Source organism: Geotrypetes seraphini, chromosome 5 (genome assembly GCF_902459505.1).
Source record: "Geotrypetes seraphini chromosome 5, aGeoSer1.1, whole genome shotgun sequence".
In the NCBI taxonomy this organism is placed as follows: Eukaryota; Metazoa; Chordata; class Amphibia; order Gymnophiona; family Dermophiidae; genus Geotrypetes; species Geotrypetes seraphini.
The window spans coordinates 201,263,879-201,276,530 of record NC_047088.1 but is presented as its reverse complement, the minus strand read 5'-3'; the positions used below and the strand labels follow the sequence as shown (position 1 = coordinate 201,276,530).

At 43.8% G+C, this 12,652-nt stretch overlaps 2 protein-coding genes across 4 annotated transcripts in view; both read left to right on the top strand.

Moving 5' to 3' along the window:
• DYNC1I2 (dynein cytoplasmic 1 intermediate chain 2) overlaps positions 1-12,652 on the top strand; it is a 209,018-nt gene that overhangs the window by 48,607 nt on the left and 147,759 nt on the right. The gene's annotated exons all lie outside the window — the stretch shown is intronic.
• Positions 10,674-11,646, top strand: LOC117360959 (COP9 signalosome complex subunit 3-like). Its single transcript, XM_033945660.1, is given in 2 exon segments — positions 10,674-10,760; positions 10,762-11,646. Coding segments are annotated over 2 exon segments (882 nt in total). The 5' UTR covers positions 10,674-10,688; the 3' UTR covers positions 11,572-11,646.

Below are 12,652 nucleotides of genomic sequence, written 5' to 3'. Positions count from 1 at the left end.
GCCCATCTTTCCAATAATTCCGAAAGCAATAGTGTGGGCAAACCCTTAACCAATTTTTTTTATAGAGGAGGGATATGGACAACTGATCTACTTCCTCAAGAGAGAACAACTCATCTTAACAGCGAATCACATCGCTGGATAACGAAACATGGGGCAAGGACCTAATATAATGATCCAATTGACTATGGGCGAATACTACCGGCCAAGAACCCCCCAAACCCTCAAAAGAGTCCACCGGGCACAACGTGTCCAATGCCGTCAGAACATGGTGAAGAAGCACAATACCATCCGATTCACAGGTCCGAAAAACAGCCGAATCCATTCCAAGACGAAAGTAACCATTCCCCCAGAATGATAACAGATGACTACATTTAGCAAGATCTTTCCAACAATCCTGGGTGGTTTGAAAGATTCCCGAAGAGCTAATGTGGCCAGGAAGCGTTTGCGGACTGGCCTGCAGCCCATAAAAGAAATGCCAAGGGGTACAATAGGCACATTCCAAAGCCAAAGAGGAGAAATGGGAGGTATGATTATACCAATCACCCATATGCCGAAGCAAGCATGTCATAAGAACATAAGAACATAAGAAATGCCTTCACCGGATCAGACCGAGGTCCATCTAGTCCGGTGCTCCGCACATGCGGCGGCCCATTTAGGTATTCCTTTCTGGAGACCCGACTTTACCGTATCCTTCAATATGATATGCAAGAAGGTGTGCATTCAACCTGCGCTTGAATCCCAGTACAGTAGTCTCCGCCACAACCTCCTCCGGGAGTGCATTCCAAGCACCCACCACCCTCTGCGTGAAACAGAACTTCCTGATATTTGTCCTGAACCTGCTGTCGCTCAGTTTCAGGCTATGACCTCTTGTCCGTCTCACATCAGAAAATGTTAGCAATGCTGCTTCTTGGTCTATTATATCAAATCCTTTTAATATTTTAAAAGTCTCTATCAAATCCCCTCTCAGTCTTCTCTTTTCGAGGGTAAACAATCCCAGTTTCCTGAGTCGTTCTTTGTAGCTCAAATGCTCCATTCCTTTGACAAGTTTCGTGGCTCGCCTCTGCACTTTCTCCAACAGAGTTATATCCCTCTTGAGGTATGGAGACCAGTGTTGGACACAATATTCTGTGCGGTCTGACCATTGTTCTATAAAGTGGCATTATGACATCTTCCGATCTACTCGTGATCCCCTTCTTAATTATGGCTAACATCCTGTTTGCCTTCTTCGCCGCCGCCGCACATTGTACCGATGGCTTTAGGGGACTGTCAATCAGTACCCCCAAATCCTTTTCTTGTTCGCATTTTGCTAATGTCACCCCCAACATCTTATTCACATGTTCTTTGTTTTTCCTTCCTAGATGCATCACCTTGCATTTGTTTATGTTAAAGTTCATCTGCCACTTTGTCGCCCACGTTTCCAGCTGGTTCAAATCTTTCTGGAGGTCCTCGCAGTCCCTGTGAGAGCCAACCGCCCGACATAGTTTTGTATCATCTGCAAACTTTATTATATTGCATGTTGTTTCCTCTTCTAGGTCGTTTATAAAAATATTGAACAAGATAGGCCCAAGAACCGAGCCCTGGGGTACGCCGCTAGTCACTTTCTCCCAATCCGAGAATTTCCCATTTATGCTAACCTTCTGCCTTCTGTTTTCTAGCCATTTGCCGATCCATCTGTGCACTTCTCCTCCTATTCCATGGCTTAGTAGTTTCTTCATAAGCCTTGCATGTGGGACCTTGTCCAACGCTTTCTGGAAGTCCAAGTAAATTATATCCACTGGATCTCCACTGTCCAAATGTTTGTTCACTTTCTCAAAGAATTGTAGTAAATTTGTCAAACATGACTTCCCTTTTCTGAAGCCATGTTGACTAGCCCTTATTAAATTGTGATCCTCCAAATGTTGTACAATGTTATCTTTTATCAGTGTTTCGATTATCTTCCCTGGAACCGATGTGAGGCTCACAGGTCGGTAGTTTCCTGGATCACCTCTTGATCCTTTTTTGAAAATTGGGATGACATTTGCTATCCTCCAGTCTTCTGGTATTTGCCCAGTTCTAATGGACATATTAGCTACAGATTGTAATAATTCGCCAATTTCCACCTTAAGTTTCTTTAATACTCACGGGTGAATTCCATCCGGTCCAGGGGATTTGTCGCTTTTTAGTTTGTCAATCTGAAAGTATATCATGTCCAACGTCACATTAACTGTTGTGAGGCTTTCCTCTATGCCCCTGGTGAATATCTTCCCTGTGGTTGGCACTGTTGTAATGTCCTCCTTTGTGAAGACTGAGGCAAAGAATGAATTTAACCTCTCGGCAACCTGTTTGTCTTCTTTAATTGACCCTTTCGTTCCCTGGTCGTCGAGAGGGCCCACTGCCTCTCTTACTGGTTTCTTTCCTTTTATATATCTAAAAAAAGGCTTGAAGTTTTTGGCTTCATGCGCTATCTTTTCCTCATAGACTTTTTTGGCATCTCTTACCACTTTATGACACTTTTTTTGGTCGATTTTGTGACAGTTCCAGGCTTCTGTCGTTTTTTCTCGTTTCCATTTTTTAAACGAGTTCCTCTTCTCCCTCACTGCATCTTTCACCTCTTTGGATAACCAGGCTGGTCCTCCTTTGTTCTTTTTTCGCCTTCCTTTGGATATCTTCGGTATGTGAAGATTCTGTGCTTCTGTGATGGTGTTTTTTAGTAGAGACCATGCTTGATCAACTGTTTGGATGTCTGCTTTGCCCTTCTTGAGCTGTTTTCTAACCATAGTTCTCATGCTGTCGTAATTTCATCTTTTGAAGTTAAAGGTCGTGGTTCCAGTTTTAATTGGTTTCTCCCTTCCGATGCCAATGGTAAAATTGATCATATTGTGATCACTTGTCCCTAGCGGGGCCGTAACTTCTACATCTGCTGCCCTACCAGTAATGCCATTTATGATCAAATCCAGGATTACATTTCCTCTTGTTGGTTCTCCTACCATTTGTTCAAGGAAGCAATCTCCTAACATTTCAAGGAATTTCAACTCCCTTCCGCAGTTTGACGTTGCCACTTCCCAGTTGATCCCCGGAAAGTTGAAGTCTCCCATGATCGTCGTATTTCCCGATTTGCATCTACGATTAATTTCCTCCATCATTTTCTTCAGTCTGTCCCAGGGGTCGATAATAAAGTCCAATTTGTGTGTCTGCTTCCTTTTGTCCAGAAATCTTTATCCAGAGTGACTCTAGTTTACCATTTGCTTCTGTCTCTCCTTCTCTAACAGACTCTATTTCTTCTTGGACATACAGGGCAATACCTCCCCCTTTTTGCCCAATCCTATATAAATCTGAGATCCCCAGACCGCCCCATCGCCAGTTCCCAAGCAGCCGCAAAAATTGCATGCGAGCTCTCTCCCCCTCCCCAACAAAAACGTGCCACTGTCCGATGTAACAAGTTAATATCATTGGAAGTCACCCGAAGTGGGAGAGTTCGCAAACAATACAGCAACTTGAGAAAGATGACCATCACATACAAAACTAACCCGCCCCATGAGAGACAGAGGCAGTATAGACCATTGATCGAGGCGCGCTTCTGTAAGTTGCAACAATGGAGGTATATTAAGTCGATATAACTGGGCAGGATCAGAGCCCCCCAAAATGCCCAAGTATTTAAAACTGCCCTGCGTTTTCCGCAAAGGACAATGAAAAGAGGAGCTGGGCAGCCAATCTGGCTGGGTCACCAGATATTCCGACTTAACCAGGTTAAGCTGAAAGCCAGAATGGTCACCAAACTCTGCAAAGGTTTCCAGGAGGGCTCGGAGAGATTGCTCAGGGTTAGTAATGTGAACTAAAATATAATTGGCAAAGGCCGAAAGCTTGAAAGTTTCAAAGCCAATATCAATGCCCTCTATCTCAGGATGTGCCTGAATATCCCGAAGGACTGAGTCTAAGACCAGCACAAAGAGAAGAGGGGACAGAGGGCACCCCTGCCTCATACCTGCCGCACTGCAAAGTGCTCTGAGATATCCCCATTCACCAAGATCTGCGCCTGTGGAGACTGATATAAAGCTCGAATCCCGTCCAGTGCCACAAACAGAAAATCTCACCGGACACGGTCGAAAGCTTTGTTAGCATCAAAACTAATTATCAACGATGGTGTAAAGGTAGCCTTCACCCTCTCCAGGGAGAGAATGATGCGTCTCAGATTTTTTGAGACTGAGCGTCCCCTGACAAACCCAACTTGGGGAGACAACAAAAGGTCCAACAGCACTTTTGCCATTCTACTGGCCAAGATCTTTGCAAATAATTTAGCTTCGTAGGATAACAAAGAGATGGGCCGGTAGGAGTCTAAAGCCTGAGAGTCCTTTCTAGGCTTCAAAAGTACAATAATTAAAGCATCACATATGGAAAAGGGTAACTCAACATCTGCTATATAAGAGTTAAATACCGCGGCCAAACAACTGGAGATCTGCTGTTGAAGGATCTCGTAGAATTCCACTACCAAACCATCCCCAGGTGTCTTATATCATCCCCAGGGAGCTAAGCCCGATGGTATAAGACACCTCTTCCTCCTGAATTGGCAAGTTTAGAGCATGCTGTTGGGCTGCTGATAAAGAAGGGTGAGCTATGTTAACAAGATAAGAAGAACTGTCCAGTCCCGTATGCTCAGGTGCACTATACAAATCTGCAAAAAAAGTATGGAAGGCCTGCTGGATAGCTCCTTCAGCATGCACTAATTCCCCTTGACCATTTCGAAGTAGTAAAACCCTACTAGGGCCTCGTTCCCGGGCAATAAGTTTAGCTAGTAAAGCCCCTGGTTTATTGGCATGTTTATAAAGTTGAAATTTAAAATAGAGAGCCAATCTCTGTGCCCTCTCCTGAATGAGGTGATTGAGTGGAGCTTGGGGGTCAACCATGCCGCCCTGTGAGGAAGGGAACCAGAGGTACCATACTGTTGCCGATCCCACCGAACTTGATGTTCCCACCTCCTCGACTCAGCTGCTGCTGCTCGCTTTTTATGAGCCACATAAGAGACTATTTCTCCACGCAGCACCGCTTTTGTTGCCTCCCAAAAGAGAACAGTCTGAGAAGCGTGCTCTTGATTAAACTCGGAGTATTCCATCCATTTCAAGTGCAAAAACTCAAGGAATTTAATATCATAGTAAAGCAATTTCGGAAATCTCCAAATCGAGGAGACTCAAGGACTCCCGTCTCACACAGCTCCGTCAACACAAAAGCATGGTCCAAAATACAAGAAGGTCCAATCCCAGCTCCAACAAGACGAGGGATGAGAGAGTCTAAGAGCAACAAATAGTCTGTACGGGACATTGTCCCATGGGCTCTGGAGATGTTGGTATAGTCCCTACCATCTGAGTGAAAGAATCTCAACACATCCTGGAGCTCCAGGGTAGAGTATAATCAATATGTGCAGATTTATCCACTAAGGGGTCATATGCTAACTTAAAATGTACCTATTACCCATAGTAATAGGTACATTAGAAGCTGCCTGCGTCTGTCGAATAAGGGTCCTAAAAATTGTTTATTATAGGTATTAGGAGCAAATACATTAACCAAAATCAACTCTTGATTGTCCACTGTAACATGAGCCACAATATATCTACCCTGGTCATCAACCCGGATGGAGTGTTGCTCCACAAGAAGCCCCTTCCTAAATAAGATAATCACCCCCGCCTTCTTTTGTACCACAGGATTGTCAATATAATCTCCCACCCACCATGTACACAACTTTCAATGCTCTGTAGCCGGCCTGTGAGTTTCTTGCAGAAAGACTATTGCAGTCCCATGATTCTGTAAAGTATGGAGGATCTTACTGTGCTTTATAGGGGAGTGTATCCCCCCACATTCCAGGAAATAATTTTATAAGTCATCAAACCATATCATCACCCAGACCCACAGCAGAACAGACATCATGAGGAGGCAGGTACCCTAGCCTATACCCGCCCCCATCACCAGCTGAAAACTTCCCAAAGCACCAGCAGTCCACCCACCACTTTGAGAATACTACAATCCCATCCAATCCAGAACTCGAACCAGGCCAATATCCCCCCTCCCCCCTGTACCATACATGTGCCCTAGTGGCACATGGGGAGCACTCTTAGTGAACTCCTTTCCCATAAAGCAAACAAGAACCCCCCCTGAGGGAGACCCAACACCTTTATGTCGAAGAACAGAACATCTCCAACAAGTAGCAACAAACAATGCCCACAAACTTGAAAGTCCGAGGCCCAGCCCCAAGCAGGAGCCCTCAACGGTCCCAGGAAATGGACTGGCACACACCATAACCACAGCAAGGCATCCATCAGTAGACCCAAGAATCCGCTGAAACGAAAGCGCAAAGAGTCTAGCAAGGTGTTCAAAAAGTCCATTGCCTGAGCCAGATCCACAATAAAATGATCTGCCCCCGCAAGATGAATCCGCAGGTGGGCTGGAAAGAATAAATGAAAATCTGAGCTTCTTAGCTGCCAAAGCAATACAGACCAGGACAGTTTTTTTCCGTGCTGTAGTCACCGGGGCCGAGTAATCCTGAAAACAGAGAATTTTCCCTCATTCATAAGCCAGATCGTATAGTCCATAGCACAGCCTGCTTATGAGTGAAGTTAAGCACCTGCAGGATAACAGCTCTAGGTTTAGAACCAGCAGATTGCACCAGGCCCACCCGATGGGCTCAATCAATCTGGAGGGGGCCAAGATGAGGAGCCAAGGTGAATTGATTCAGAGCCAGGTTTCCATCAGTTGAGGCAGCTCACCCTCTCGTGAAGTCTCAGGAATGCTGATAAATCTTAAATTATTCCTTCTGGCACAATTTTCATAGTCATCCAATTTAGATTCCAACTCTGTAACTCGTTGCTTCAGTGCTGACAACGGTTGCCCCCCCCCTCCCTGCGGCACCCTGATCCTCCAAGGCACTGATTCTCTGCTGCATTTCATCCATTTCTATGCCCACGCTCTCCAGACTTTTGTGGGCCTCCTCAGCACAATTGTATAGTTTTTGTAATTTTTTATCCAATGCGCCGTGAGTTCTGCTGTCCACGAGGCACTTGCAGTCGCAGAAGGCGAGGCAGGCTGCTCTGCCATCTTGGTACTGGGCCCCTTAATTTTTTCCCGATCTTTTTGGAGCGTTTTGGATGTCATCGGAGCCCTCCTGCTGCTAACAAAGAAACTCGCCAGCCTCTCTGAGTATGCAGGAGAATATGGGGTGGCACAGTCATCCCCTTGAGGGGTCTCGCCGTCATTTTATAGCCGATTTATTGGGAAAAGCACGGAGCTCCACTATTCAGCGACCTCTCCCATGCATGCCACCCTGTGACCCCAGGGGATGGCTTTTGGAGTGGTGCAGATATTCCTGGTACATCCTGTTTCACTTTTTTTTTTTTAATATATTTATTAGAATTTGCAAAAAAAACAGAATGCAAAATAATACAAATCCAAAAAACATACTCATCCAAACAATCTCCTCCACAACCCCCCCATCCCAAAAATAACACCCCCAGCAAAAGAATCTTAATGTGGTCGTCTCCAATGAACATATGGGTCCCATGTTTTAGAATAATTCTGCAAGGTGTTATGGCGTAAAGACGTTAATCTAGACATCAATTGTAAATAGTCTAAACGAGAGTAGAGAGTGAGAAGGCTCGGGATAACAGGAGTGCGCCAACATTGCGCTAGAGCCAGGTGGTCCGCAGTAAACATACAAGCCGCAAATTTCTGCTCAGAGGGAGTGAAACCCGGAACTCCAACATTAAGTAAACAACATTCCAGCAAAACACAACAAGGTTTATGAAGTATCTTAACCAATGAGCAACCCCCCTGCTGCCAATATAAGCGTACTGCTGGATAGGACCACCAAATATGGAGAAAGTCCCCTTTCATCCCACAACCTCGCCAGCAGTGATCCGTGCCCCCCAGAAAAATTGAGGAAAGTCGCACAGGTGTATAATACCACCTATAATACATTTTATAACTATTCTTTACATAATTAATAGATAAAGTCAATTTAAATAATCGTTTATAAATAGTTTCCCAAGGAGGTAAACTACAGCCACCTGACATATCACCCTCCCAACGAGCCCGATATGGATCAAAGGGGGCCTCTCGTTTCAACAACGCTCTATACACCCGTGACACACTATCTCTCCCAGCCCCAGCCTGACAAGCTCGCTCCAGCCAGGTATCCCCTAGAGAAAGATCCCAAAAAGCCCGCTGAGTTAAGAAAATACTCAAGCGTGTATAAAGAAAGGAATCCCTGTTCTCCAACCTAAATTCCTCCTGCAAAACCAAGAACGTGCATAGACGTAACCTCCTGTAGGAATATTTATGGTAGATACTAATCAGTTACATAAACAAATTACGTCTCTGTTAGTTTTGTCTAAGGAAAACCATAAATGCTTATCCAGGTCCAAATTTATTGGTCTATTTATACGACACAAGACCCAGGCTAATGAGAAATACTTTTATTATGAAAATAGAAAAATATAATTCACAAGCCAGTTGCAATATCTAAATATTGATCACAAAATATCTGATTACATAAATGAAACTCGGTACATAATTATCACAATATAATTGTTAGAAACTAATTAATAATACTTGTTACACACACACTAAACAATTCCTTATAATAATAATAATCCCTGATTAGCAAATGATTATATTATCACCAAGGTAACTTTACGAACCTTGTCCTCTATCACAATTGGATCCTTATCTAACCCAGCTGATAAGACCGTAAATTCCGTATCCTCACCTTTTGATCAGCCTCTCCGGCGAAATTAGATGGAAGGGAAACCTTCTTGTTAGCTTTAGGTGATGCAGGAAATCCTTGTTAAAGGTACACATGTTGGTCAGTCCTTGGTAAGGCTAATTCATCGGCAGCAGACAAGTTCCTTTTAGTGCTGAATTCAGAGCTGTTTAAAAGTCCGAATTTCTCTCTCTTAGGCAGAGAGTCACACGAGGTAACTTACAGGTCTAATTATTAAAAGAAAAGGTTACGTGCAGAACACCTGTGGGAAGATGTGAGCTCCCCCGCACCTCAACACAAACTAACTAATTAATTAGCACCTTCTCACTTGGATCTCATCAGATGACTTCCTCGGACCAATCCAGAAACAGAACTTGGATGAATAGCCTTTCTGTGGAAAGTATCATATAGGCTGGTAGACCCAGGGCCGTTAGACAGATAAGACAGATAGGAGTAACTTCCACAAGATTCACACAGTCCCATTATGAAGACACAGATAGATGTCTTTGAATAGTATAACATTCTGGTACATACCCATAATGCATCAGGCAGAAACAGCAAAGCTGTGTACTTCTTTCTTCTTGCAATTCATGCTGGAAAGTATCTTGCAGACATTGGTTCAGAAAGATTTCTTGTAGACAATGGTTCAGGCTTTGATTCTCATAGAGGCCTAACCTGCAGGTGCAAATACGGAAACACCCCTACATTCCCAAAGTTGCCCTAAAGTACGGAGGCCAGCTGGGATCCATTTACAGCGAACAGTAACGTCCCTGCCGGGTGAACCAGCCGGCAAGGACACTACCGCCATCTGAGCAAAAAACAAACGCTCCGGAAACATCTGTTGACGAAGCATATACCAACTTCGCAAAACCACTTGTAAAATCGGATTAGAAGTACGTGTCGCCAAGCGTAACTGTGCAAGTGGGACCCAAGGTAATATCCAAAGAGATACCGTTGGTATGAAACACTGCTCAATATGAATCCATGGGCGATCTTCATAACTAACCCACATAACAATTTCTTGTAAAAGGGCAGCCTGATAGTAAAGCCGAAAGTTGGGAATACCCATCCCCCCATCCAATTTAGATTGATAAAGAATCGTGCGACGTACCCGAGGAGGCTTCTTTCGCCAAATGAATGCAAAAACCTTACACGACAAAAGACGAAAAAAAATTGCAGGCAACGCTATGGGTAAAGCCAAAAAAGCATAGAGCAATTGGGGTAAAAGCATCATTTTAATAGCCGAAATACGGCCTATCCAACTAAGCTGTAACCCCTCCCAATGCTCAAGTTCTGCAAACAAAGCATGCAAGCAGGCTGGAAAATTATATTTATACAATTGATTATGATTAGCGGTCAAATTCACTCCCAAGTAAGTAATATAGTGGGGAGCCCATGTAAAGGGAAACGCCACTTGTAAACGCCGGGCCGCATCAGGCGCTAAGGTAATATTTAAGATTTCCGATTTACAAGAGCATTTGTTAACTGATGGCAAAGGCCAGCAAAAGTGTCTGTTGCATATCTAATGTGCTCGCCATTACAAGTGCTGATAAATAGCTGAGCCTGGGAGAATAAAGTCTCAAAATCAGGGATACTGGACATAGAAAACTTCACATACAAAACAGCAAGGACCCCCAAGGAGTGTTCTTGTACATCTAATGCCCCTAGTACTGTGTCCAGATGAGAGATATTTTTCGCTAGAAGCTCACCACTTTTGTTGATTAATTCACACAATTGTGTCATCTGACCTTGAGAGGACAGCTGTCGGACGCTGTTCACGAACTGCTCCAGAGCGGACGCCATCTTCAGCCAGCGGGGCCGGTCGGTCAGTGCCGGGGAAACCGGGCGCAACGGCGGCTGCGGCTCCTCGAGGCCGGGCGGGAAAGCTCCAGCGCCGCGACACTTCGCTCGCTCTCTCTCTCTCGCGCGCGCTCACTCTCGCATTCTCTGGCAAGCCATAGACAAAATGCAGATGAATACAAACCAGCTGACCTCAATACATGCTGATCTCTGTCAGCTTTGTTTGTTAGCAAAATGTTTTTAAGCCTGCCCTTTCATACCTAGATGTGGATATGATGGATATTTGTAAAGAAAATGGTGCCTATGATGCTAAGCACTTTTTGTGTTATTACTACTATGGTGGGATGATCTACACTGGTTTAAAGAACTTTGAAAGAGCACTCTACTTCTATGAACAGGCTATAACTATACCAGCCATGGCCGTTAGTCACATTATGCTGGAAGCCTACAAAAAGTATATTTTAGTTTCTTTAATACTTCTCGGGAAAGTTCAGCAGTTACCCAAATATACATCACAAATTGTGGGTAGATTCATTAAGCCCCTGAGCAATGCATACCATGAGCTAGCACAAGTTTATTCAACGAATAATCCATCTGAACTTCGGAATCTGGTGAACAAGCATAGTGAAACATTTGCCAGAGATAACAATATGGGATTGGTTAAGCAGTGCCTGTCTTCTCTCTATAAAAAAAACATTCAGAGGCTAACCAAGACTTTCTTAACGCTGTCATTACAAGATATGGCAAGTCGGGTCCAGTTATCAGGAGCCCAGGAAGCAGAAAAATATGTCCTCCACATGATAGAAGATGGTGAAATCTTTGCAAGTATTAATCAAAAGGATGGGATGGTGTGTTTCCATGATAACCCTGAGAAATACAACAATCCAGCTATGCTTCATAATATTGATCAGGAGATGCTGAGATGTATAGAGCTGGATGACCGGCTTAAAGCCATGGATCAGGAGATCACTGTGAATCCTCAGTTTGTACAAAAGAGCATGGGCTCCCAAGATGATGATTCAGGAAACAAACCATCCAGTTATTCTTGAACTTAAGCTTACACAGTATGTCTTGACCTTTACAATGTAAGCATTTCAAAATGAAGCATCTTTCTGGACTGAAAATCACAAGAACCAGTCCTCAGAGGATAGCAGAAAAAGACTGTTTTGCCTGGACAGTTAATTTAAAAAAATAAATTACTAAAAAAAAAAAAAAAAAAAAGATTTCCGATTTAGCCATATTGACTTTAAACCCCGAAAGCGATCCAAAGCGGTCCAGTTCACATAACACAACAGGCAAAGACAACTCAGGGTGACACAGAAGAAACAAAATATCATCAGCATAAAGCAAAATCTTATTGCTGGGCACCCACTTGAATCCCCTCCTGATGACGAACCCGACTCGCCAGCGGTTCCATGGACAACACAAAAATCAAAGGAGAAAGGGCACAACCCTGTCGCGTTCCACGCGCCAACGGAATAGCAGACGATAAAATACCATTAATTTTAAATCGGGAAAGGGGAGCATCATATAACAATTGAATCCAATCAAAAAATCTCTGACCAATACCCATTTTGCGTAAAACATGAAATAGGTACCCCCAACTTACCCGATCAAACGCCTTTTCTTTGTCGAGAGAAAGAACTAAAGCCAGAGACCCCTCACATCGCACGTGCCATATAAGATGTAAAGCTGTTTTAATATTATCAAAAGTGTCTCCGGGATATAAATCCAGCCTGATTAGAATGTACCAATTGAGGTATATAGGGCTGCAAACGAAGAGCTAAAATTTTTGTAAAGAGTTTATAATCAACATTTAATAATGAGATTGGTCTTTAAGCTGCACAGGAAGTGGGATCCTTTCCCGGTTTACAAATAAGTGTAACCGCTGCTGTACGCCAAATTTGCGGGAGGGGATGAGCAGCATCAAAACTATTAAATACTCGAACCAATAAGGGGACCAATAACTGTTGGAAAGTCTTATAAAATCTGTTAGTGAACCCGTCTAACCCAGGGGCAGTATGCAACGACAAAGATTGAATAACTTCTTCTATTTCATCAACAGTAATAGGTCTAGACAAGCACGCCGCCTCCCCTTCCGAAAGAGATCCCAACGGAGTCTGATCTAAA